Source organism: Hibiscus syriacus, unplaced genomic scaffold (genome assembly GCF_006381635.1).
Source record: "Hibiscus syriacus cultivar Baekdansim isolate YM2019G1 unplaced genomic scaffold, ASM638163v2 tig00110279_pilon, whole genome shotgun sequence".
Taxonomy (NCBI): domain Eukaryota; kingdom Viridiplantae; phylum Streptophyta; class Magnoliopsida; order Malvales; family Malvaceae; genus Hibiscus; species Hibiscus syriacus.
The window spans coordinates 195,100-223,085 of NW_024062659.1; the positions used below are offsets into that span (position 1 = coordinate 195,100).

General features: G+C 34.8%; 2 protein-coding genes across 2 annotated transcripts; both read right to left on the minus strand.

Moving 5' to 3' along the window:
* Window positions 1-631: 631 nt before the first annotated feature.
* Window positions 632-7,354, minus strand: LOC120115843 (peptidyl-prolyl cis-trans isomerase CYP95-like). The gene is made up of 10 exons (XM_039136449.1): window positions 7,219-7,354; window positions 4,416-4,792; window positions 4,140-4,331; window positions 3,854-4,048; window positions 3,668-3,742; window positions 3,516-3,582; window positions 2,266-3,370; window positions 2,125-2,178; window positions 1,192-1,266; window positions 632-1,035 (listed from the first exon to the last, which is right to left on the minus strand). Exons 1-10 carry the CDS (start codon window positions 7,313-7,315, stop codon window positions 996-998), a joined length of 2,277 nt encoding a protein of 758 aa, XP_038992380.1. The 5' UTR covers window positions 7,316-7,354; the 3' UTR covers window positions 632-995.
* Window positions 7,355-16,664: 9,310 nt separating this feature from the next.
* LOC120115963 (proline-rich receptor-like protein kinase PERK12) lies at window positions 16,665-21,719 on the minus strand. Its single transcript, XM_039136565.1, has 7 exons — window positions 20,912-21,719; window positions 19,268-19,663; window positions 19,118-19,174; window positions 18,874-19,021; window positions 18,282-18,429; window positions 17,974-18,135; window positions 16,665-16,940 (listed from the first exon to the last, which is right to left on the minus strand). Exons 1-7 carry the CDS (start codon window positions 21,717-21,719, stop codon window positions 16,665-16,667), a joined length of 1,995 nt encoding a protein of 664 aa, XP_038992496.1.
* Window positions 21,720-27,986: the final 6,267 nt, after the last annotated feature.

Below are 27,986 nucleotides of genomic sequence, written 5' to 3' on the forward strand. Positions count from 1 at the left end.
TAAAAAATCAAAATGATTAAATTAAAAATAATTTAAAAGTTAAGTAATTAAATTCAAAATCTAAACTGTGGTGACCAAAATAAAAGAGAAAACAGTCTAGTAATAAATGATACAATTTACCCATAAAAAATTTCAACAACAAAATATTAAAAAACACATTTGGTAAGATTTAAAAAAATCAAAATTTTAAGTATAAAAAGGAATCAAACTTCTTTTTTTTTTTTGTTCTTAAAAAAATCATCACCTTCGTCATTGTTGGTTAATGGTGCCACTCAACAATCATCATTTACAAAAACATTTATATCTTACTCCTCTCTTTTTTTCAAATTGATTTTCCATGAAACTCGTTCAAAAATCAAATAAAGTACATAAAAAAGTTCGGCATTCTATTGCAATGATCTCCTTCGACGACCGTCTGATCTTCTAACGAATAAATGGTCCTAATCAAATCTAACCAAATGAGCTTGATTTTTATCAAACAATTAAACTCGAGCTTTAATCGGTTCAAACCGAAATTCAACTCCTGAATTCGAAGTTTTTAAACAGGTTTTGTGTTTATATAAATAAAATTCAGGTTGAAGGTTATTAGAAAGCTAAACTACAGGCTGCCAACTGAAATTAGATGAAATGGTACAAAAGTTACAAGGAAATCACATTGCATGCCTATGGCTAACACAAACTGGGGAAAGATTAAATCAAAAACTAGGCGACGGAAAGAGAAGGAAATATATGTGCACGAAATATTTCATGCGAAAGCGCCAAATCACGGGTTCGAATACCGAATCATGAGCATCGGGATAGAGTAATCATTGAAATATACCTATCATACGGCATACCTATCTCGGTTTCCTCTTCATCATGCATCTCACTTGTAGCTGGATAATTAGTGACTTGCAGATTTCAAGAGGTGTTCCAGATATCATGGAGCAGAAATTTCTTTAGCTGCTGCTCGTCAACCTGTATAAATGAAATGAAACTCTTTGTTCGAAGCATCTTTATCGCCGAACAGGTGATCTCGACCTCGACCTCCTTCCCCTGCAAAAAAAGAAGTTTTGTAAAATAAACAAAGTAGAGAAACGTAAAAAGTTAGAGATTCGGACCTCCAACACTTTCACCTGAGTTTGGATTGATGATGGTTGTGTATGTCTCATAAACACTTAATCTAATTCTACGGAATGTGTGGTAACATACCTGGTAGTCTCAGAAGAAGAGTAGGGAGAATGCCTGTGCTGAGAATGCTTGCTATGTGGTGACCGCGAAACTTGTCTAGAAATCAAAACATACATCATACTGATTTGGTAAGTTAAAACATATATAATCGAGAAAAATGCTCAGCCTCGTGCAGAGTCAAACTCGATAATGACCAGCCAGTTAATGTTATTGTTTTCTTTTTGTGATAAATGGAAACCGAATACCTTCAAGAAATACCTAAGAAACTGAAAATAACGAAACCCTTAGGAAAGAGGGTTAAATTAGAAAGTGACAACCGATTCTTCTTATTGAATAAATCATATAGAAGAACAAGAGCTCCGGAACATTCAACATAGCACCACTACTGATGTTGTCAAAATTTCCATCTAATTTGCATTAGAGAATGCAAACTGAAGTCAGATGTGAAATAATAATTAATAATAAAGATCGGTGTAGCTATAAAAGGAGTTGAGATATAACATAAAAAGGAACAAACATAGATCACTTGAAGAAGGATAAAACTTAATATTTCCAATAGTCACAACCAAACTATAATATTCGTATAGGAAAGTAGCAAACACATAATTTGACAACACAAGGAACAAATTTTAAACTAAAAAACCATACTTGGGTAAATCATCCACTAAAATCACAAAGGAACTTGCAGGCAGAAAAGGTAATAATCAGCAGTACAATTCAAATGGAACAGAACATGAACAAGGTGCTACATGGGGCGATAATAAACCATGAAAGTTAGTTCAGTACTCGGTAGCATTTGAAAAAGGTCAAGATGTTTCTTTAATTTAAGTTCCTATTAATTATCATGACAATATCTGCAAACAATAGAACAGATCAAACCTGACAAGGGCTCAGTCTGCATAAAAAGAAGATGCAAAGCATGAATAGAAGTGATCAAGTACCGTTACGTGTTACCTTCTTCTAGACTTGACAGGAGAAGGTGATGACCGTTTTCTTGAACGTGACTTCCTGTAGTACACAACAGAAAACTAGAAGCTAAATAGCTCAATTTAAGGGCAAAAAGGAAAAAATAATCATTAGATCTCAATGGCGAACCTCTTAGAACTGTCTGATGTTTCATCACTTGATTCATTACCATGATCACTGGAGTTATCCTTACTCTTTCTGCCTCTACTGCTGCTGGACAAGGACCTTCTTTTCTTGTGCCTGCTTGAGTCACTTCCACGTTTATGTCTTGATCTATCTTCTTCTTTTGTCCGTTCTCTTTTCCTGCCAACATCTTCTTTGGCACCAGCTCTATTAGATCTACTTGCATCTTTCTTGTCATTCTTGGTATCATGATGACTAGATCTTTTTATTGAATCAGATTCCTTGGCTTTCTCCGCAGATTTAGGCTCTTTTTCTCTCTCTTTTGAGCCACTCCGATCTTCTATCTTTTGCTTTATAAGCCTCTCATCCTCCCTCATGTAATTCTCATCTCCCTTCTGCTCTCCCCTACTCTTAATGACCTCCAACTCCCTACCACTACCGGGGTCTTTACTGAAAGAACTCTTTCTACTTTCATGTCGATCATTCTTATCTGATTTTACTCTCGTTTCCCTACTTTGTGATTCGGGTTTTGTTGATCTTTTGCCAGCAGATTCACCAGGCAGCTCGGAATCAGATTTTTTGGTCACCCGTTCCACTAAAGTATCATTCATCTTAGAACCATTATTTCCATCTTGCAGCTTTCCACTATTAATATTACTTCGGTATCCAGAAACCACCTTGGAAGAAAATGATTTTTCATAGTTCCTATCTGCACTGTCATCAGTAGTGTCACTTCTGTTATTTGACTTCATATCACTTCCAAAATTCTTTACAGCTCCCTTGTGCTCATCAAGTACCGCCTGTAAATTGCCATTATCTGTTACATCACTGTCTTGTGAAAGCTTCTTACTGCTGGACTGCACAACAGCATCAGTACTCCTTGAATTTGGCATCCTGGAACTTTGAGTTTCATCATGTACATCTTCATCATCAGAGGCATAGTTTGCAAGGCCTAGCACATTGTCAGGGGAGCTTGAACTAGATTTTTCTTCAGCAGTGTCTGATTCTTTCGCTTTACCTGGAACCAGTACCCTTGCAGAAGCCTTAGGAGTTGGGACAAGTGAAGAAGATGGTGATACCTTGTGATTTGAAGCAACAGTGTTGTGATCAACTGCAGTTAAGCAGTTATTAAAAAATGGTGAAATTAAGAAAGATAGCATCATGAAAAAATATATATCAAAGACTAAGTTAGAAGACGTGAGTCCTTGCATAAGAAATATCCAGGAAAAATTATCCATATGCCAGCCTCCACTTACCTTCAACTATTGAGTCATCTTTGTTAACAACATTGGTTGCAATTTCACTAAACAACTCATCTGTGACCTGATCAATGGCATGGATTAGATCTACAGCACACATGCACAAAAACACACAATAAAACAACCATAAGTGCTTAAAGAGTAGCAACCTTTAAAAGGACTTCAGTTAGCACACGTTTTATCTCCTGGTTAATAGCTGCAGTTCTAGCTGCTTCAACATAATCCTGCAGAAATAAAATGCAGCAGGTCATGTCTCAAGGAAATCAAATTATAATGAGAGAACTCATCTATGGCATATTCAGATATAAATGAGTTAAAGGCAGAAATTGTAAAACCTCATCATCATCCTCTTCTTCAGTTGATCTAGAAGAATCAATGCTTTTGCTATCTGCTTGATCATTTTTAGCCAAGGATTTATCAACAGCTTCATCCTCAATGGAGTTTGTTTCTTTTTTTGGATGTTCTAGAGAAGACTTAGCTATAGCTTTGTTCCTTAATATTTCTTCCTTAAGCCAATTAGGCACAGGACCCTGGATAAAATTCCATGAGAAGAACTCAGCAACAACATCATGAAAGCTTTCACATTTAAGACAGTGACGTCAACTGTTAAGTATTCAATACCTTTTTGGGTCGTTCAGAAACAGCCCCATACATATCACCAGGAAAGGCTGCAGCAGGATGAAGTTGAGTTCCCACACCAAGACCAAATGGAGCAGTTGCAGATGGAATGTGTGGCTGAAAACTAGGCCCAGGAAACCTTGGAAATGAAGGTGTATGTCCAGAAACTGGGGAAGGTGCAGACATCGGATCATGCTGAGAAATGGATTTTATATCAGTAATAGTATTACTAAAACTTGTAAACAAATGAAACATAACAGACAAGGATTGAAGGAAGACCTGTGATCGAGGTGGAAGAACATGAGGATAAACTGCATCAGGTGCAACTGGAGGAGTCCAGGAGTTAAATGATGATGACATAGCAATGGGATCAATGCCTCTCCCTAATGGTTCATGATGAGCAGCATAATTGGATTGCATTTGTCGTTCGTGATCGTTATTATACCTAGGTGCAAAATCTAAAGGCCTATCGCTAAGATCAGCTTCAGGATCTGCTGCTTGACTGCCATACAACAAAGACTGCTCACCTTGCACTGATCTCCCAATATCAGGCAATGGAGGTTGCATATGATGATATGCTGACGCTTGAGCCGATGAAATGGGCAAGGGCAATGATTTATATGGCTGCTCCTTTTCATCTGCAGACTTTTCCTTCCCTGGCATATTAGAGAGAAGTCAAATAGCAAATAAAACAAACTTTGACAGCCTTAGCAGCCTTTGGCTGTCATTCACATGAAAAGCCAAAATTCAGCACTTCTCCCATCTGCTCTATAGAAGATATTTTATTGACAGCAAGACTAGCTTATCGGAGAAAAAAATCATCCACTTAAATCTTTTCAGAAAAAAAAAATGGCTTAAGACTTTAGTATTATCATAACACAACCTTAAAAAAGAAATATTACGCAACTATATTAATTAGAAATATGCAGCTAGAAAATATCTCATAAGTGGTCATCTTTCTTTTTTTTGATAAGAGTTTCAGGCCTCGTTAAAAACCTCCTTCTTGATTAATGGAGTTTATATGAACTCCTTAATCAGTGGAAGGAGGAAAAGAGCGCCTTAGGATTTTATTGAACCATAAAATTACATAAGATACAACCATCTTACACCCCACCAACCAAATAAACTTAAAACAACCATAAAACACCCGAAATATAAGACTAGAATAGAATCAGCCAATTCCTTCTTTAGCTAAGGCATCAGCTTTCTTGAATCGAAGAATCCTGATAACCTACCCAAGAACATTTTCAATTTAATCTTACTTTTTAGGCGCTCAAGGAATACAAGGAAAATATCTCATAGTGTGTTTGGATGGAGGGGAGTAGATAAAAGTAAAATGAGCCAGCAAAAGGTTCACGGATTTTTCTAACAGGGAGAAGGGTGTTTTAGGAATGAATCAAATCCCTTCAGATCTTCCTATTTGAAGTTCAATCAAATCAGGAGATAATGAAAGTATAGTAATTTCAAGCAGATGGTTTTAGCTTTTTACCCTTTTTACTTTAAAAAAACTCATATCAGGAGGCATGCTTGCAAATATTCATTGCATATGAATTTCCACTACACTTTACTACTACCCTCACATTACCACTCAATTACTTTATCTCCTTTTATCTTACAGCATTTACATATAAGTTGCCATTTGATTTTCGAATTGAAGCCTCCATTTATCATATTAAACTAAGTATTCATATCAAAGTATTCAGCACACGATATAGTAACCTTACTGTGACAGATATATTACCAACAAAACATATGCATTCTTGTGCAACTACTAACAAATCTTTCTGTTCATATAGTTTGATATATTGCACAATACTAAGCTTGTGGTTTGCTGATTTGATAGAAAATCAAGCAGCAAAAATATAACAGACCCAGTAAAAGTATGTAAGAGCTAAATAAGTAGTTCAAACATTTCCAAATGTTAAAAGAAATGTCATTTCTAGGCACTTCTAAGTAGCTGGTATAGCTCATGATACTTTAGCTAGATATGTGAACAAGTAATGATAATGGCAACAAATGAAACTTTTTGACATGTTCATACGTCATTGAATAACTTCAACAGATATAGTACCTATGTAGGGGTGGGGGGAGGGGGACTGTAATATCTTGACATAATTTAGCATATATATTATCTAATTTAATAGTTAAAAGTCTTAGCATATATGTTATCTAATTTAATAGCTAAAAGTCCAAAAAAAGGAAGTAATTCCAGACTACAATGCCATGCCATTAAATTCTTTCCCCAACAATATCCATCGAAAAACTTAGTAACAAAACCAGCATGGTGTATGAACATTAGAAAATTATTTATACGTTACAACAGTCCAGATAACATTCATATAGCCAGCGTGGACTGGTAAGAATCAACCATACTAGGGAGTTCGTTCCACATTAACTATTATTTGCCAAGTAGATTTTTTTCATATGACAAACAAAGCCATTAGGTTGACCATTAAAAGTGGATATTCCAACACAAAAGCAATCACTCAAAGAACCAAGTACATACTTTCAAATAGCCATTTCTCAACTGAACTTTGTGGACAATTTGTAGTCATGCGAAGGACGAAAATTTGGATCACCAAAGCATCCAAGAAATAAATAATTAAAAACGAATGAAAGGAAAGACTCTTTACCAACTTTGAGAAAAGAATACCAATATGTGATGGTTCAATCTTAGATGAATTAGCTACATATTACTTAACCAAACTAAAACTAGCATTTTAAAAATAATAATGAAAGGAAAAAAAGTGTGAACACAATTTTAAAAGAAAAGGTACAAAGAACTAGGGTAAGACCCTTTCAGTTTATATATATTCCAGTCAGTCACATTATCATTTTAGTTAGGCTACATACCCTACACATCATGAGTTTTTCTGAATGATAGTTGCTTAAGAGTTCCTGTTTAGAAGTACAAAAAAACTATTCAAAAATATAGAACAGAGTAATAGAAATCTTTGACCAATGGGTTCCCGAATGATATTATTTCAACACAAGAAAAGGATGTGTAGAAATGTGGTCTAAAGAAGCAGTTCTTCAGCACAAGCTGCACAAGCATGTTCAATTTACTAGGTGAAATTATTACCTGAAACAGAAGAATAACTAGAAGGTACCTCCTGCATATGAACAGATGAACTGGCAGACAAACTTTCTTGGTGAAGAAATCCACTGTTCGGATCCATAAGAGAAGTTCCATCTCTAACATGGTAGGGCGGACAAGCATCAGGAATATACAAGACGGTCTGGAGCTGTTAGACAAAGTCTCATTTGGATAAGTTGCTGGAGGTACATGAGGAGATACTGCTGGAACAGGGAACTGCTGATAGCTAGAAATTGGCAGTGACTGTTGAGCATCCATATAATGAGAATCAACAGCTTGTGAATATGGATCATGAAAATGATTTTGCTCTTCTGGCCTGCCAGCTGGAGTAATTTGTGGTTGCCCATTCTGGTCCTGCATTGCAGCCCTAGTGTTTGCCCATTCTCTAGCTTTGGCTCCCCAATCCTCCACATTGTTGTGGGCTGGCACCAGAAAATTATTACACAACAAACCCATTAACACCAACATACGATAAGAAAAGCACACAGGTTTAGGTTAACTTTGATAATCAGGGCATGTGGCTTGTATGGGTAGCAACACAGAAGTTCAGATCATACATATCACAATCGGAAACTTAAATTATATGGATAAACAACAGCTGACCACTAGAACAATTGCCATCATGGTAATAAGAAATACATTCCTATCAGTAACAGTTGGTTCCCGTTCCATTTAACCATAAACAAGGAGGTGAAATAGCATCCATTGAAATGAAACCTCAGTCATTCCATCCATCTATCACCTTAATTACAATTTACAATAACAGACATACAGCGAGTTAACATCAATGTAAGAAGTTTGCAGAGCCTTTAAGTATCACCGTGGGTGTATAAGTAGTTAAATTAACACACACCAAATATATAGTTATATACTATTTGCATGTATAGGATAAAAATGCTTCAGAAAATGCCCATATTAACATTTACAAGGAGCAGTCAGCAGTCCTACACATATGGAAATAACAATATAATTCTACTGAAGACGATGAAAAGCTAAATATCGTGGGGAATGAAATCAGAAAACCAGATAAATACCCACCTTGATGATGAGACCAATTTGTATTGTTACATTCCTATAGAATTAAAAAAGAGCCAAAAAAAAGTCAGTGGATGAAATGAACCCAAACAGCAGTAATTTACTTAACATTATAAATAAAAAATAGACAAAAATAACATAAAAAGTCGGAATTAACCTGATTGACGTGAGAGAAAGTATTGGGAATCTGCGAAGGAGGCATGTAAGGTCTATGAACGGGAGGAGGCGGGGGTGGAGGCAAGTGGTTACTTCCGTTATGAGGGTGCGGGGGGAAAGGAAGAGAATGAGGCAGAGGATAAGCGGAATGGTCGGGATGCGGAGGCGGACCCCACTGGTAAGGCGGTTGCTGAGGGGAAGGAGGATGAGGAGGAGGGTGGTACTGTGGCGCAGAATGAGAGTGATTATGCTGCTGCTGCTGCTGCTGGTACTGAAATTGATTGGAGTACCAAGACCCCGAAGGCGGAGCAGCAGCAGCTCTCGGAGGATGCGGCTGCGGTGGTGGCTGGTACTGATAATAATGTTGTTGTTGGAGGTGGGGATCAGCCGGAGCAGGTGGTTGCTGCTGCGGCTGCGGCGGAGGCGGTCGCATGTAGCGATGCGGCTGCTGTTGTTGCTGCTGATACGCGTCCATTTTCTTATACGGGAGGGCTAGGATTTTGCTGGAAATTTTCAGTAATTTCCCTTATGATCTGATTGAAACTCGAAGGAAAAAATCAGATTACTAGATGAGAAAAGGGGATTTTTTTTGGTGTTGTGAGGGTTAAGTGAACCCATAGGCCATGAACCCTAACTTTCTCGTGTGTATAGATCGTTGAAATTGCTCTACCTCACGCGCCGTTTTGATGATCACGCGCCAAGTCCCTAGGCCTGTGAAAATGGTCGGCTCATCTCTAGGCCAACCAGTCCAGCTTTGGATAATATTTTTGCACCTTGGTTTGACTTCAAGGATTGGGCTGTTTGCTATATCCAATTATAATTATTTTAAAATATTTTTTAATCTCTATTGATATTTTTAATATAACAATATAAATATATCAACATTATCGTTTTGATCAGGGGACTCGAATTTTTTGAATTTTAATACGATCTCAGTAATCAAATAATAATTATTATTTTTAAGAATTTAAATTTAAATATTGTATCTACAAAAATATTTAAATATTTATTCTCAAATTATTAAAAAGTTTTCGAATGATGTATAACACGTGTCCACCGTAAACCTTTTAAATACCAAAGATGAGAAAAAAACTTTATTGGGACAAGCATACATCAAGGCCATGAACTTTCTTATTAATTAACTTAAAAGCTGAAAGTATAGAAGGGTTTAATTTATTCAAATTTAGTTTCTAACATTTTATTTTTTTTATCTGTCATTTGATTTGACCTGAATTTATATAGATTCATTCAATCTGAATCTAATTTAATTTATGAATAAAAATTGCATTCGACCCGATATAAATAAACATAGTTTAATTTGTATGAGGTAAATAGGAAATTATTTGAAAAAAATAAAAATATGAGTATTATTACAATTATCTCTAATATATAAGAAAAATTATACTATTTTTTAAATTGGGTCAAGTTAATTTTTAACTCTAAATATGACTCTATTCTTCAAAAAAATATTTAGTCATATGATTCAATTTTTAATTTTAAAAAATTAATCTTATAAAATATATCAAATCAAAATTTACCAAATCCGAGTCTCATGCCCACCACTAGCCCTAAGTAGCAAGTCGCGAGTAGGGTTGTAAATGAGACTAGATAGATCGCGAGCTATTCGAGATTGTCTTGGTTAACGCTTGATCAACTCTTGAATCGAATAGAGTTGACTCGAGCTTGAACTCATTTGAATTATTAACAAGTTGAAACGAGCTACTTCATACCCGAATTAAAAAACCGGTGGTCGTTGCCCACCAAATTACATCGGTCGACTTGTTTCAATGTGGTGGTCACAGATATGGCCTTAGTTTTGCGAGAATCAGCCCCAAACTCCACAAAAACGGCCAAGAACGTCTCGGCTTCCATCGTTCCGATCTCCGCCGTCCGTCGTTGGATCGCCTCAGTTCAAGTATGTTGCTCGCCGACTCCTCTTCTCCCTTTCGACCGTTCGGATTCTCAAACGAAGTTCCTCGCCGCCGACAAAGCTCCGACCGAAGGTAACTCCCCTGTCTTTTCTTCTTCTTTTTTTATCGAAAGCAAAAAAAATAAAATAAATAAAAAACAGTAAAAAATGCCTTGGAAATTTTAGTTTTTTCTTTTTATACTTTTTTTTTTAATTTTCTAACAGAAAAATGGAACCCAGATTACCATGTATTGTTCGGGTTTTATACCCATTTACAGAGAGAGAGAAATGATTCTATTTTGTTGCTTCCTTGTTGTTTTCTACAGGAGGTGGCGTGGAGCTTGGGTTTGGCGTGCATGGGGGTGTTTTGCTGAGATTAGGACAGAGGGAGGTGTCCATCGGTTGGGAGAGTGGGAGGCTACCTAGGGCTAACCTAGACCTGGGTCGGGTTTTTCGAGTTGCAGGTTGAGTTTTGGTTTGGGCCCTGGGTCGAGTCTTTTTTTGGGTCTCGGGAAAAATGGTGATTACAACGATATAAACGCTTTAATTCTATATCATTGAAACGTTAACCCATTAACAATAAGATGGCGTTATAGTTTAATACTGACGTGTGATGATAGAGAAGTTGAACATTTATTTATTTTTTATTATCATCTTCTTCATCATCAAAGTTAAGGTTTCTTCTACCCATTTTTAGTCACCCTCATAAATTGTCAATCTCTGATGTCTTTTGCAATCAGATATTGATGATCTTGTCTCATCATCCTCTACTACTTTATCGGTTTAGATTTTTCCAAAACGTCTTTAAAAGTCATGAGATTAAACATAAATACACTATTTTAGGGTTTAAGAGTTCTCATATTTGAAAGATTTTGGTGTTTGATCGAAAATCAGAAGAATGAGAAGCATCCGTCGAGAAAATGAAAAACTTACCTCAAAACTAGTCTCATCGGACAGTCGAAGGAGACCAAAGTAATAGAACGTCAAAACTTTAGATAGACTATTAAAAGTTACAAAAATGGTAAATCAAATCTTTTTTTATCAAAGGGTAAAGTACATAAATGGTCCCCTAACTATCGAGTATTATTTTATTAAATGCCTTAATTATTAAAATTTACAAAATGATCCTTTGACTATAGAATGTTACTTATTTAGTCCATAGACTATTAAAAGTTACAAAAATGGTCACTCGATTATTCTTTATGTTTCAAACCTATGCTTTTCCGTTAAAAATTGATAGTTCTCTAAGTTGGATGTTAACATGATGATCGAGATATGACAGTCGTTTGAGATTCTATGATCAGTTTTATTACATCATGGTCAGCAAGTTAACGTTTAGATCAGAATACCGACAATTTTTGTAATGAAAAATGACGAGTTTGTATCATAATGAATAGTCGGGTGACTATTTTGTAACTTTTAATAGTCGAGGGACTCAATAAAGCAACGCTCTATAGTTGGAGGACCATTTTGTAACTTTAAATAGTCGAGGGACTTAATAAAATAGTACCCTATAATTGGGTACCATTTGTGTATTTTACCCTTGATTAAAAATGGTGAACTTTCATTTTATTATATTAATGAGTTTTTTTGTTAGTTAATAAAAAATATGAAAATTTAATGCTCGAAGATTGGGGAAGAAGAAAATGAGATAAAAAAAAGATAATGATTTGTAAATTTTAAATTATGAGAAATATAATGAAAAAATAAATGTGATGTGTACTCTTATAATTAACCGCTAAATAGATATTTTATTTATCATCAAGATATGTAGTCCCTTCCAGACATCGAAGGAACAAGCAAACTACACGACGACATACATAACAACATAAACAACGCCAATCGTACCAAAGAAACAAACGTTAGCTAGGGTACATTATTCTACGACAAAAAAACCCGACAAATACACGAACAAATCATCTATTTAGCCGATTCGGTCCCGTTATTCATCATTATGAAACACAACGGTGGGCATAAAAAAGGCATCGGCCAGAGCAACACTCACTGCTCGTATAGCAGGATCCCCCCAAGGGTACACAATTTTCAGCCGGTTTGTTAAACAAGAAAACGTTGGCGAAAGGGTCCCGAATGTCGACACCGGTGATGATGGAGAATGGCGTAACTCTGTTACGAGCAGCGGTAACTGCCGGAGCCATTGCAGCCGATAGCACCACTGCCATTGCGACCAAAAGCAAAGCGAACTTCCTGCACTCCATTTCTTATAACTAGTTTAGCTCCTGTGGTGTAGAGTAGAGATGAATCCATGTCACCCAATACTCCTTTATATAGTGAAGGTGGCGGGACTAAATTGAATTCATATGAAATATGTGTCTTCTAAACAATAATAGGGAGTAGGGACCAATATAATAAATGGGACAGAGAAGCAAGAAATTACGTACACTTGTTCAATTAAAACGTGTCTACATTTACCTAATACAACTACCACCGTACACAAGAATTTATGTCAAGGGGATAAATTTGAAATTTTAAAATTTTAAGAGGGTGAATTTGAACTTACAAAATTTCAGGGGATGAAAATAAATTTTAATAGAAAATACATAAAAAATATAAAATATATATAGTAATTTTAAAATTTCAAGAGGACGACCGCCACTACCGCACATTTTTTATTAGTCTGAGTGATTACGAGGATACTATTTTTTTGAATTTTTTGAGCTAATGATAACGTACATATATCCTATAGAGATAACTGCTTGAATCCAATATCTCAAGTAAAAATAACACTCTCTTTAATTATTAAAAACCGTTTGATGGATTAAAATTACCACCACACCTAAATGTAGAATATCTCTTTCAATTTGGGTTGAAGTTTGTATCTGCCCAAATGAAGCATTAGAAAAAGAATGTGTATTTATTTTATCATTGAACTTTAAAACGTTTTAATTTTAATATTGAAGACTTTAGGTAAGATATAAACACTGAAACGTTAACCCATTAACAATAAGATGATGTGATAGCGTTTAATATTCACGTGTGATGATATAGAAGCTGAACATTTATTTATTTTTTATTATCATCTTCTTCATCATCAAAGTCAAGGTTTTTTCTACCCATTTTTAGTCACCCTTAGAAATTGTCAATCTCTGATGTATTTTGCAATCAGATATTGATGAACTCGTCTCACCATCCTCTACTACTTTACCGGTTTATATTTTTCCAAAACATCTTTAAAAGTCATGAGATTAAACATAAATCCACCATTTTTAGGGTTTGAGAGTTTTCTCATATTTGAAAGATTTTGGTGTTTGATTGAAAATCTGAAGAATGAGAAGCATCCGTCGAGAATATGAACAATTTACCTCAAAACTAGTCTCATCGAACAGTCGAAGGAGACCAAAGTATTAGAACATCAAAACTTTAGATAGGTTTTCACCGATTTTTAGTGAGTTTCGTAAAAAAAACCAATTCAAAGAGAAGATAGAGGAGTGAAATACAAATTTTATCACAAGCTACTTATGCCTCTACGCACCTATGGCTGGCTCACAAGTAGCTCATTCACCTTCTAACATGCCTTTCCATAAAGAGTTAGCTCCAAACATCATGACATATCATCAAGGTGGCTGTTCATGAAGTGTCTCCGCTTCAAGAGGTGCATCTTTGGTGAAGAGTTTTTACTCAAAAGATGCATAAATCATGAAGAGACATGAGGCAAGCATCCAAGGGATTACAACCATCTCACTGGTGCTCGAGCCAAACATTTAATTTTTTATTTCATACCATCTTCTTCTTTATTAAAGTTATGGTTTTTTCCACTCGTTTTCAGTCGTCCATGAAAATTTTCATCCCTTAATGTCTTTTATGATCACCTTAAACACCGGCGAACTCGTCTCATCATCCTCTATTAATTTATCGGTTTAGATTTTTTTTTTCAAAAACTTTTAAAACTCATGAGATTAAACACAAATCCACCATTTTCAGGGTTTAAGAGTTTTATCGGGTTTGAGGGTCTCGTAACGTTTATTTTTCAAAATGAAACGATTTTTATTTTTTAAATGAGGTGTAAAAATTTATTTATTTAAAAATCGAATAAAATTTAAATATGAGTGAAATTTAGAAAAGAATTGGAGCCGCCATCGACCTTTGGGTTAGGTAGATCGAGTACCTAAAGCGTCTTAAAAATAATTTAAATAAATATAAAAATCATTTTTAAAACAAAATTGATGTGTTTACCAGAAATTCATCTTTAAGGGATCGAAAGTCGGTTGTCTGCAATTGTCCAAATGCGTCCCTTGGGGTTCAGCACCGTAAATTTCAAAGAAGCAATTGTCTGCAATATAAATATATATTTTTAATCAATTCCATACTTGAGGGTGAAACTATTAGACAAACAGCAACGTATATTAGACCACTTCTATTAAATCTAACTTGCCTTCTCATCTAGCCCATGAATATAGCTTTCAGTTGCACTCATAACCCTCCCAAAAGGCAGTGGAAATTCAATATTACCCCACCTACAAAGAAATGAAATCACCTCCAAGGGAAGGGTTGCAACAAGTGGAGCACAAGCTTCTGATGTGAAAGGTGACCCAGTTGGACAAAGATGGTCTTAACCCGTATGAAGGATAACCAATCTTAGCTAAGAAACTATTAAGGGAAAAACAAAATGTAAACTGAGAAACGGTTCCAGATAATTTCAAAGTGCCTTATCCCAATTCTCTTCAATTTCAATCCCTCCACACTCTGAAAAGCTAACGCTGCAACCAAGTCGCTCAGAGACAATGTAAAGGTAGAACTCTTCATTGTGAGGGATGAAAGGTTCAACAATGAATGTTGTAAAGGCCCCTTGCGTCCACCCATTTCTACCTGCAAGTCACAAGCAGTTAACATGAAGTCGAACCTGAACCTCAACAATGACAAATTAAAGGCTGAAAAGAAAAACAGAGGGTGACCTAAACCTCTTTTTCGAGGCGCTCTTTCACAAAAGCAACAACTTGAGCAAAATCCAGATTTAAGCCAACCAAACCACTCTTCCCACGCTTTCCAAACAGCATATCAGGTTTAACAACCAGTTTCTGCGACGAAAGCCATGGCTCCTTCTCTACTAGCTGTTTTTTTAAAAAAATCGGTCTCCGTAATCTAAAATCAACAGGAACAACCAAACAAATCACTCAAAGTTCAATGAATCAAGGAAGATCCGCATCTTAAATTCATAAAACCAGCAGCACAACCAGACAAATCACTCAAAGTTCAATTTCGTACAATAATAATGCATCAAGGAATCCAGGAAGATAGATAAACATCCTAAATTCATATTCAAATTTCAAAACTTCCTGATCTAGGAAGAATTTTATTTTCCCCAAAACTAAGAGTTATTAAAGCAACCGAATCTTCCTAACTTCATCCTAGATCTGGAAATTGATATTTTTTTTAAAACATATATACTAGAGAACTTCCTGATCTAGGAAGAATTTTATTTTTTAAAAATGACCAATCAAAGACCAACAACTTATTCGAATAATGAGATAAGTCACTTGATCCCTTAAGAAATGTCAGATGTTTAAATCTTAATGTTTGCGAATAGAGCCAATTGGATTGAGTGGCCCGCTCTCGCCTCTGCAGTACATGATCTGGATTAATTGGTCAATAATAAGATACAGTGATTAATTAAAAAAAACCAATCAAATAACTATTAAAATAGTTAAATCAAGGGTAAAATGCACAAATGGTCTCCGACTATAGGACATTACTTTATTAAGTCCTCAAACTATTAAAAGTTACAAATCCTCTGATTATAAGACATTGCTTTGTTGAGTCACTCGACTATTAAAATCACTAAATGGTCATTCAATTATTCATTTGTTTCAAAGTCGTCCTATTTCATTAAAAAAAATGACGATCGTCTAAGTTTAACATTATCATGTTGACTGAGATATGATAGTCGTTTGAGATTCTAGGAGCAAATTTTATCATATCTCAGTCACTAGATTGACGTAAAGCTCATACTGTAGTTAATATTTTATTAGAAAACGACGAGTTTAGAATATATAAATAGTCGTGTGATAATTTTGTAACTTTTAATAGTTGGGAGACTCAACAAAACAACGCTGGTAATCGGGAGACCATTTGTTTACTCTATCCTTAAATCAATTATATATATACAAAAAGATATTAGAGGTTTTTGTACTTTTTAAAAAAAAATTAATACGAAGCTCATATTATTTTTTCTCTCAACGCGATCTTCTAACCATGTATCTACATTTGTATGCTTTATAAAACATAAGGGTTCTTCACGTTTTAACCTTTAAACATATATCTACATTTACAAAATAAATGCTAACTCGTGATTTTTAACTGAAAGATCAATCGACCATCATTTGAAGCGACCGCCGCCGTAGTTCCCCGACTCGCCGCCCGTGAACTCACCCGAGCTGTACTCAGGTTTCCATGAGGCATGCCCGTACGACATTTCCCTTGAACTGAAATCTTCACTAAAATTGTCGAATACGGAGCCGGTGTCACTGCCGAATGCCATCCGCCTGAATATTGAAATCTCGTCACTGTATTTGCTGGAATCATAAGTTGTGCTTTGACCCACTTTCACCCCGTTCGACAAATCCGCCCCCTCGAAATCCAATGCTCTTACCACCTGTACGATGTTTAGGTACCAAAATAAATCTGGTGTCCGGATTTAGGGTTCATTTATATTTTTTTTGAATCAATAAGGATCGATCATTTTAGGTTAATCGTTCGAGTTCTTTTTGAGTTCGGATCATTTTGGATTCAGATTGTTTTACACAAAAGTCAATTGACCAACAATCAGTTAGTTTAATGGAACGAGACACTAATCTGTTAAGCAAGGTTAGGAGTTCAAATACTGACATTTACAAAATAAAATGGGTTAGGAGGAGAGATGGCAATGGACCTTGAACCTGAACATTTGTGTGTGTTGGATTTTTTTAGACTTTATTTATCGTTTTTTATTTTGTTATTAGTTGTATTAAAATTAATTTTCCTCCATGGGAGATGTGATGTGAAATTAATCAATAACAGTTTTATTACATTAAAAATAGGTTGAATGGTCTTTTTTAACAGACCCGTTGGATCTGGGTCTCAATTTTCTAGACTCGCAAATCCGGGGCGGGACTGGATCTAGGATGTGAAAATGGGTGGATCTGGATCTAGCTGAATCCGGTCCAGATCCAACCCGTTGTCATCCCTAGTTAGGAGAGTCACCTAGGTCTCTAAATGAGACGAGACAAACTATGAGCTATTCGAGATCAACATGAGTTCTTAACGAGCTGAAACGAGCTACTTGATATTTGACTCGAAAAACTCGCTAGCAACTCGAAAATATATTATATTAAGATTTTATTTTAAAAAAATAAAATTTATAAATAATATTAATATTTATGTGTTAATTTTTTAAAAAAGAATGTAGTATAAGGTTTTATTATATTTAAGGTTCAAGTTCGAGTTTGAGGTTGAGGCTTCAATCGAGTTAAGTTTAATATTTCTTTTCATTTTGATTTTTTTCTATCTTTTTCGAGCTTTAATTTATGGTTTCGAGTTCGAGTCTTACCTTTATGATCAAACCGACTAAGAAAGGGTTCGATTTGAATGAGTTAAGGTTATTAACTTTTTATGATCAAATTGACTAAGAAAGGGTTCGATAACATTACCAGCGCCATTCGAGGTCGCTTTGCGGCAGAATGCCGCACACAAGCGGCGGCTGCCTCGATCATTATTAACACTTCATCCTCTACGTAACGCTTCTCCAGCCGCGGATCAATTAATTCACTATAATCGTCATTTTCAAGGGCTTGGATGAGTCGAGGCCGCGCCTGTCAAAATCACGACACAATATTTATTCTTATTCATCGGTTCAAGTACCACTTACAATCAAGACGAACACAAAATTTTATGTTTAGAATGAGGTCATAAAATTTTAAAGGAAGCAAATTTATAAAATTTTCAAAAAAATACGCACCCATTCGACCAGACTTTCATCTCCCAAAGGTCGAGTCGGATCAACGGGTTTAAGGCCGGTTATAAGTTCTAAAAGCACAACCCCAAAGGAGAAGACATCGGATCTATCAGTCAACTTCCCACTCAATGCGTATTCTGGTGCCAAATACCTGAAAGAAAAATGAAATAAATAACTCAAATAATTGAGTGACATATTTACAACAATTGATTAATTGATTGACCCATTTATAAATTTTCAAAATCTAATGTCACATTTGTAATCTTACTAATAATTGAGTGACATGTATTGTATTTTATCGTTTTATTTAATTATTTTTTATAAGTAATTTTTATTTAGTTATTTGTAAAGTGCAATAAATAGTAGTCAAATCATAATTTTGAAAACTTCTATCATGTTTTTCAAAACTTAATGTTAAATTTTGAACAAGTGTTCAAAATGAAATAAAAAACTAAACTTTAGGTATGATTTTGAAAAACATTGAAAGTTTAAGTACTAAAACGGACTAAAACGGATAGTTGATGTACTAAACACGTAATTTACCCTTGATTTTAATATAATGAATATATATTGATATGACGTAATTATTTCTTACCCGAATGTTCCCATAACTCGAGTTGAAACATGGGTTTGACTAGTATCGTTAAGTCTAGCAAGTCCAAAATCTGCCACACGTGCTTCAAAATCATATTCCAATAGAATGTTGGCTGACTTAATGTCCCTGTGGATAATTCTTGGTTGACCTGAAAATAGATCATAACAAAGTATAGGGATTGAATGTTGAATTTAAGCTTAGTAGAGGGATTAAAAATGAAATTTAACATCAAGGGAATGCATACAATCTTCATGTAAATATGCCAAACCCTTGGCAGCTCCTATAGCAATCTTGACTCTTTAGGCCATTCAAGCACCGGCATGTCTTTTCCTGTTGCATAATGATTTCCGGACGTTAGGACTAAATCGTAAAGTTTTGTTTCGAGGAGGTACTTTGGCGAAATAAACCATTATCTTACCATGCAAATGATGTTCGAGAGTCTTGTTCCCAACGAAGTCATAGATGAGCAGCCTTTGATTCTCGGCAATGCAATACCCTACCAAAGACACCAAATGCCTATGATGAATGCGGCTTATGATCTCGACTTCGGCCTTGAACTCTCGATCGCCTTGGCCACTGTCGACTTTTAGTCGCTTGACAGCCACGTGGTTGCCGTCAGGCAATTGACCCTTGTAAACCCACCCGAACCCGCCTTCTCCGATGATGTTATTGTGAGCAAACCCGTCGGTCATCTCCATCAACTCTTCGTACCCGAAATGTGTCTTCGAACCGGCTCTAATGCCCAACTCCGGATTATAGTACACCCTAGGTGATCCTTTGCCAGGCCAATCTGCATAGCTAAGATAATTGTTAAATTAAACACAAACAATTGGAGTAAAAGAATAAAAAAAGGAAAAAGGATTAATTCCGTCAAGCATCCCTAAAATAATTATTAGATTTGAAATTAATCTTTTAACAACGTCGGAAATTTTATGTGGGGTCAGGATAAAATTATAAAAGTTTGAGGAGCCAAAGCTATAAATTTATTTTAAATGGATCAAATTAAATAATTAATTTTTAGGAGGGTCAAATTTTTGGTATAATGGTATTTTGAATCCTTTAGGTTTAAATATTATTCAAATAATTTTTTGTCTCTCCCAATTTTTAGATTTAAATACCTAATAAACTCTTATTCTTTTAGTATAAAGCAAATTAACACCTCCCAATGTTTGATCCTAACTTCATCCCTAGAGTAAAACATATTTAAAAGGTAAAAATGAATAAGAGGTTCATGTACTTTTGAAAAAAACCAATATGGCCCTTGTATTATTTTTTTCTCAATGTGACCCTTCAACTCAAAAAATAAACCCAATGTGGCCCTTTGACCAACTTTTTTTTGTCATTTGACAGTTACGATGCTGACGTGATAGTTCACTTTGTTGACATGGCGATCCACCGTAATGACGTGGCAGTCCATCTGCTATGTTTAAGTTACCAATTTAGCCCATCTTCCATGTTTAAGTTACCAATTTAGCCCATCTTCCATGTTATCCGTCACGTCATCAACCACTGTGGACTGTCATGTCAACACCGTGGACTACCACATCAGCACCATGAACTTCCACGTTAGCACCGTAACGGTCAAACAACGAAAAACGTTGGTCAAAAGGTCACATTGGACTTATTTTCTGAGTTGGAGGGCGTCGAGAGAAAAAAATAATACGAGACCTACATCAATTGATTTAAAAAGTACTGGGACCTCTAATTCTTTTTTGCCTATTTATAACATGTGGACCAAATATTAAACATATTAAATGTACCTCTAATTCTTTTTTTTTTGCCTATTTATAACATGTGGACCAAATATTAAACATATTAAATGGACAATTTGAATTCAATGTACTAAAAAGAAAGAAATAACGTATTATCCATGCAATACGTATACAAATATTTTAAAATTTGATCTACGTTAGGCTCAAGAAAAGACCTAATTTATGTAATGTAAATATTTTGAGGATTGAAATATAACTTTTTGAAGTTTAATTTAAATTGATGCAATTATGCCAAAGAAAAATATAGTGGACTAAATTTTTATTACCTGAGTTCACTTCAATATTACCGGGTGGTGGCGTGTAATTCCCTGGAAGAGCTTGTTTCCTCTTTCTTCTCCTCTTTAGGAAGAAAAACAAGGCAATGAAGATGGCGGCGAATAACGCCCCAGCCACCGCTACATCAATCATAACTCCATACACGGAGCGTGTCACCGTTGTATTGGCTTGTGTTTCATTCATAGAGCCTCTTCCTGAAGGGGAAGATGCACGACTTCCATTAGAGGAGCTCTGTTGCATGCTCGGCGCTAGCGTCAGAGGAGAAGATGCCGGTGATGATTTAGTGGATGTATTTTTTGGCGAAGGTGAAATTGCCAGTGAATTTTGGGTTCCGGAAGATGTCGGAGGCGGCGGAGTAGGTGTCAAAGATGGAGGAGAGGGCGGGGGAGGAGAAGGGCTGCTGGAAGGTGGTGGTGGTGATTGTTGCTTAGGAGGAGGAGGTTGTGACGCCGTCGGTGATTCCTCCTGAGGAGGTGGTAGTGATGGTGACAGTGGTAGTTCCTTCTTGGAAGGGTTTGGTGGTGGTGGTGATCGTTGCTTAGGAGGAGAAGGTGGTGGTTCTGATGGTGACTCTGTCGGAGGTAAACTCTTTTTTAATGGTGATGGTGATGGTGATGATGACGGTGGTGATTGATCTGGAGACGGAGATGAATTTCTATTTGAAGAATCATAGATGGAAAGTGAAATTCGAATTCGAATCTGAATTCGAATTCGACGGAGACAGTGGTAACAAATTACCGTCTTTCGATACGAATTTTGAGTCATATGACTTCGGAGGAGAAGGGCTTGACGTATCATTTTCAAGCTTCGACGACCCCTCCGACTTTAACATTTCCCCTCTCTTATTCTACTCTATAATTCCGTTCTTCTCCTTCTTTCGTATTTTAATTCCAATTCCGCAACATATATTCTCCCATCGATAATAAATAGAAAAAAAAAACGAAAATAAAACAATATTCTATGATCAAACTAATGCGGGTCTAAGGTAGAGAACAAAACTATGCTAACTCTATTTTCTTCCATCAAATTATTGGGGATTTTGTTGCATGAAAACATTAAGCATACCAACAAATAAAAAGAAAACATAAACAAAAAAAAATATTTTTTAAAAAATACTATCAAAAATATATATTTTTTGGATGAAAACCAAAAAACAAAAATTAGGGTAAAAATGGTTAAATAAAGATACACCAATAGAAGATTGTTATTAGTTGTATCTTGCAGCTGCACTTTTTGTTTCTAAAATTCTTTCTCCTCTTGTTTCGGATTACCGCGTAACTTTTTTAATTTTTTTTATAAAAGGGGTAAATTACGTGTTTAGTATTTAAACTATTGTTTTGATCCGCTTTAGTATCTAAACTTTCAATTTTTTCAAAACTATACGTATAGTTTAATTTTTGTTTCATTTTAATCTTATGTCGTTAAAAACTTTAGTTTTTGTTTCATTTTAGTACCCAGTTAAAATTTAACGTTAAGTTTTGAAAAAATTGAAAGTTTAGATACTAAAATAGACCAAAACTGATAATTTAGGTATTAAACACATTAAGTTTTTAACGGTGAGGTACTAAAATGAAATGAAAACTAAATGTTAGGTATAATTTTGAAAAAAATATGAAAGTTTAGGTACTAAAATAGATAAAAATTAATAGTTTAGGTACTAAATAGATAGTTTACCCTAAAAAGAAGTTATAACGTCATGCGAACATATGCACATTTAAGAAAATCAATTGAACTCCAGGAACCAAGCGATCTCGGTGGAAAATGAATTGTTGATGTTCCTTAAGATCTTGGGTTCGAACACTAGGAATGCCAAGGCTATCGGTGTTCAATGTCAATTGATTAAAAATTATCTTTAAACAAATATTACATTGTTTTTACCCCAGATTAATTAAAAAAATCAATTGAAACATTATTTTTAGGATAAATTACTCTTTTAGTACTCAAATGATCAGTTTTTATCTGTTTTACTACCTAAAATTTCAATTTTTTTTACTAAAACTGATAGTTTATGTACTAAAATCGATAGTTTAGATACCTACAGGTGCAATTTACCCTATTTTTTATACAATTTATGTTTTTCTTTTGGTGAGGAATTAGGTTAGAACGTTACTTTTAAAAAAAGTTATCATAACCAAAAAAAATTATTTTTTAGTATTGAAAGTATTTATTTTACTTTTAAGATATTTAACATATACTTTATGATATACAAAATATACTTTATATATTTACAGGAGCGGAGCTAGGAATTTCTTAATACAGTATCATAATTTTAAATGGTAGTATCTAAATAAAATTATATAAATTAATGCATAACATTAAATTTGATAAATTGATATAAAATATAGCTAAACTAACATAAGACTATTGCAAAGCTATTAAAACAATAATCAAAAGAAAATATGCATACATATTAGGGGTGTTTGTTTTTCAGTTTTAATCGAATTTATCGACCAAACTAAATTAATTTGGTTAAAACGACCAGCAACTAAATAGTTTGGTTGGGAACAATTAATTTTTTCCAATATTTAATGATTAATTCGATTCAAAATTAGTTAATTAATTGAATTAATTGTATTAGTCAAAATATTAAATATTATATATATTAAATACATATTTTAAGCTCAAATCTATTAGGAATTAAGACCAATTATTTTTTTAATCACATTAGATTCATTAAATTATCAAGATCTAATTAAATTTTGACCTAAGTAAAAAAATTATATGAAATTTAAATTAATCTAATTACAAATATACTAAAAATTTTGATTAATTCGATCATCAAACAAATTAATCGAAATTTATTCAATTCGATTCGGTTAAAGAGAAAATCAACTAATTTGATTCATTAAAATTTGGTTCGATTGATAACTAAATTAAACGAATGAACACCCTTAATAATGTGGTATCAAATTTTTTTTAAAAAGAGAATCATTTTCTTAATTTTATATTATATATTCCTAAATTTATAGGAAGAAAAAGAGTAAATATATTGTTTAATCATATGTTTGAGAAGAGTAAACAATAATCTATTGAGAAAATAACCTCAGTGACCAAAAATGCCTTATAATATACGATTTTAACCAACTTTTTTTGGATTTGCCAAAATGACCAACTAAATCGCAATGCGATCGATAATTCGCAACGCGATCTCCGGTATCGCAAATTAGTTTCCAGATTCGCAACGCGATTCTGACTATCGCATTGCGATTTCCCAAATTCGTGTTGCGATTTTCCTAATTCGCAATGCGAATACGTAAATCGCAACGAGATTCTGACTATCGCAATACTGAATTTCAAATTCGCAACTCGATTTCTGAATTCACAACAGGTTTTAATTTCGCAACACAAATGTTTTGGGTATATAAATACGCAGCAACAACAACTCATAACCTAAATCCCTAAATCGCAACTCATTTCATCTCCATCTATCACTCTCTCTGGCGACATCCGTTCTTATATCCAACGACATCCTTCCTCATCCAGCAACAGGTTTTAGTTTCGCAGCTCGTTTGTTTAGTAAATTAATTTACAATAATGAAATCATCTAATGTTGATCATGTTTGGATAGATTTGTGTTTTGGAGGGTCATGGGAGAATGTTCATGGTGTTTTACAATATATGCCTTTACCCATGAATCTTCAACTAAAAATGTCATTAAAAAAGTTAACTTATGAAACTCTAATGTTACGTGTTGCAAATAAATTGAATTTAGAGCCCCTAAGTGGATTTAGGCTATCTTATCAGAGAAATGGTAAAGTTTATTTGTTAACCGACAATGAAGATGTTGAACGATTCATTGCTTACATTAGTGTTTCAAGTGATGATGTTACATTGTATGTTGTTGAACCTAGAAGTAGTGAAGTTGGGTCAGTAGCGGGTAGTAATCACCTAAGTTTTTCAACCCCAGTTTATGGTGCTCAAAATTTAATGGTTCTACCACAATTTCATCACCAAGCAAATATTGTTTTACACATTTCCAATACCAAACACAATCTCAAAACCCACAACCTTTCCCTAATCCAAATCCCAATCAACTTTCAGCACCAAATTCCGGTTTTTGTATTGACCAGTTAGACGATGATGAGCCAACAAAAAAAATTGTGAGTACTAGTCAGTATTTGAAATTTGATCTTGGTCAATACCCGGACTTTGATCTTGGTCAATACTCGGATTTTGATGATTTTTCAGAAGAAAAAACAGACCCTGCGTGTAATGATTTTGATATTGGTCAATACCCGAATTTTGATGATGAAACAGCCGTTGCCAAGGAAGATGTTGTTGATGATAATGAGGAGGAAGTTACGATAATCATAGGTCCTATTAGCAATCTGACAATCATATCCGATAGGGCAAACTCAATTGACAACGCTGTTAGAAGGTGTTTCCCAGATGCTTTTCATGGACTTTGTGGTGTTTATTTGTATAGAATCAAATTGTTTTGCCTCAGTGTGCTCAAACACTAGAAGATGTCGGGTTTGAAAGATGGTCAAGAGTACATAAACTTGGAGCAAGATATGGTTTCATGACGTCTAATAGTGCAGAATCAATCAATGCTCTAAGTCGTCATTCCCGGAAATTACCCATTACTATGTTAATGGAGTTTTTTCGAGCCTCTATTCAACAGTGGTACTACAAGAAAAGAAACCATGCATGTATTATTTCTTTAAATTCGTAACTTATCATATATTTTACTAAGTATTATTTATTTAAATTTACAGGAACATTGGAACATCGTGTTACACCATGGACAGAAAAAAATATAACGAAACGTGTTGTGAAGTCAACGTCATGGAGAGTTGAACCATGTTCAAACACTTTGTTTGAAGTACTGGATAATAACTTAAATGGGCTTGTCGATGTAAATGCAAAGACGTGTAGTTGTATGAAATGACAAACATCTGGTTATCCGTGTGGCCATGTTATAAAAGTTTCTCTTCATCTAAACCAAGATGATTCAAGCGCATACGCTATGGATTGCTACACTACAGAAGTATATCGACAGACTTATGGCGAGATTGTCTACCCTATTCCACATCCTTTTGAGTGGGACATACCAGATGACTTACAAACAGTTTTGCCACCAGCCATGGACAGAAGGCTACCTAGCCGACCAAAAAGTCATGATCGTATACCGTCTAAGGGTGAAGAGAAGAAGAGATCGACATGTAGTCGGTGCAAGGAAAGTGGTCATACAAGGTTGACATGTGGATCACCAGTGCCATCACAATCATCTTTTCCTCTACCAAAATATGGATCCTCATCAAAATCCAAAGCTCATATGGTGTCAAGCAAAAGGCAATCAAAATCGCAATCATCTTTAAAATCCCAATCATCTTTAAAATCCCAATCACAATCGGCTTCACTTTTTGGGACTGTTAACTTAGGTGATTTTTAAATGCAAACATTGTATTATGTGGATTTTATGTGTGAACTTTTAACATTTTCAGTTAGGCATGTATTAGTAACTTGAGTTTGAAAATTGCTATGATCTGTTCAGTTGTTATCACTTATTAGGCATTCATTTGACTATCGCAACACGGAAATGACGTTCGCAATCATCTTAATGTCTATCGCAACGCGGAAATGACTATCGCAATGCGAAATGAAAATCGCAACGAGAGAATCGCAATGCGAAATGAAAATCGCAACGAGAGAATTGCAATGCGAAATGAAAATCGCAACGAGGGAATCGCAAAGCGAAATGAAAATCGCAACGCGAATTTAGTTTCGCGTTGCGATTTTGTCGTTGCGATTTTTATTTCGCGTTGCGATTTTCATTTCGCATTGCGATAGTCATTTTTGCCCTTCAACATAATGCAGATTGAAATCAACAAAATCAACCATTACATTTCAATCAATTAAACAAGCACAAATAAGAATTATGTTCACATCAATTAAACAAATCAACTTTTACAAATCATCTTTTACAAATCAATTAAACAATCAAAAAATAAGCAATAATTCTTATTTCCTCATCTACTATTGAATCAACTTTTGCAACCATACATCATTTTCACGCAGCTCACTTCTGAGATTAACCTGCAGAAACCAAACATTTGCTCAAACAACACTTTCTACACATCTAAACCTACAAACAACAAATTATTGAATTCTAGGTACTTAACCAAACATTTTCAAACCACAAGCCTATAAACTTACCAATTGTTTATGGACATTTTTATAACGTGGATGCAGGTAGGCAGTGTCTCGTATATATCGATCTAGCCATATAATGCCGAAACCACAAGCCTACTGCAGCTCTATCTCTATCGGTGGGAGGTAGATACTTTATACTTTCTGTGATCAAACGCTCCAATGCCAAGCGTACGAGAGGACCACAATCCCCTCTGGGTCCTTTCGTTTATTGTGGTGCGGTCTCGTCTCTGCTAATTGTAATATTGAGCTTCTTTGGCTTCTTGTTTCCAGAACGAGTCCAATAATTTATCGCATCCAAGAATTTAGCCAAATGAGAGCTCCATCCCTTAATAATATCTCTTAAATCAGCCAATGATATGTAATTTATCATGATGACATATACTATTGCCTTAAGGGATGGGAGCTGAAGCTCGACGAGAAGCCAATGTTTACGTTCCAAAACAGGGATAAACACCTGCAATCATAAGTAATAATTCATTCATTTGCGCACTTATTTATGAATACCTTTAAACTCAATCTAAAATAAATACTAACCTTATCGACCTCCCACCATGCAGGATAAAGTTTAGCTTGTCCATTGTCCAACGCAAATGATTCATCTCGTTGATTCTTCAAGTGAACGGCGTTAAAAGACGTCGACATAATTGTATATTTCTTTTATTTTCCTTAAGTTTCCTAATTATTAGAAGACGTGACACCCACGCATCAATATACTGTTTTACAAAAAAAGACATATATTAGTAACTTACATAAATTTAAAAAAAATAATCAAATTGAAATATAAGAAAAATATAAGACTTACCCCTCCATCGAAATAGCCATTGTCTTCGACCCCTAATAATACGCCCCACCAAGACCGATCAAGTAACAAATAGATATCATCGTTGAGCTTGTATATGTCAGTGAAAC

Bases quoted from the DNA above. Each gene is read 5' to 3' on its own strand.
- LOC120115843 (XM_039136449.1), bottom strand. From the start codon at position 7,315: ATGGATCCGAACAGTGGATTTCTTCACCAAGAAAGTTTGTCTGCCAGT. The intron at 3,583-3,667 runs GTTGCTACTCTT...GCCATTGATCAG, and splicing joins TAACTGAAGTCCTTTTAAAG to GTCACAGATGAGTTGTTTAG. The intron at 1,036-1,191 runs GTATGTTACCAC...CTTTTTTTGCAG, and splicing joins TCTTCTTCTGAGACTACCAG to GGGAAGGAGGTCGAGGTCGA.
- LOC120115963 (XM_039136565.1), bottom strand. From the start codon at position 21,719: ATGATACGTCAAGCCCTTCTCCTCCGAAGTCATATGACTCAAAATTCG. The intron at 19,022-19,117 runs GTATGCATTCCC...ATCTATTTTCAG, and splicing joins GGCATATTTACATGAAGATT to GTCAACCAAGAATTATCCAC. The intron at 18,136-18,281 runs GTGCGTATTTTT...TGATTTTGACAG, and splicing joins ATGAAAGTCTGGTCGAATGG to GCGCGGCCTCGACTCATCCA.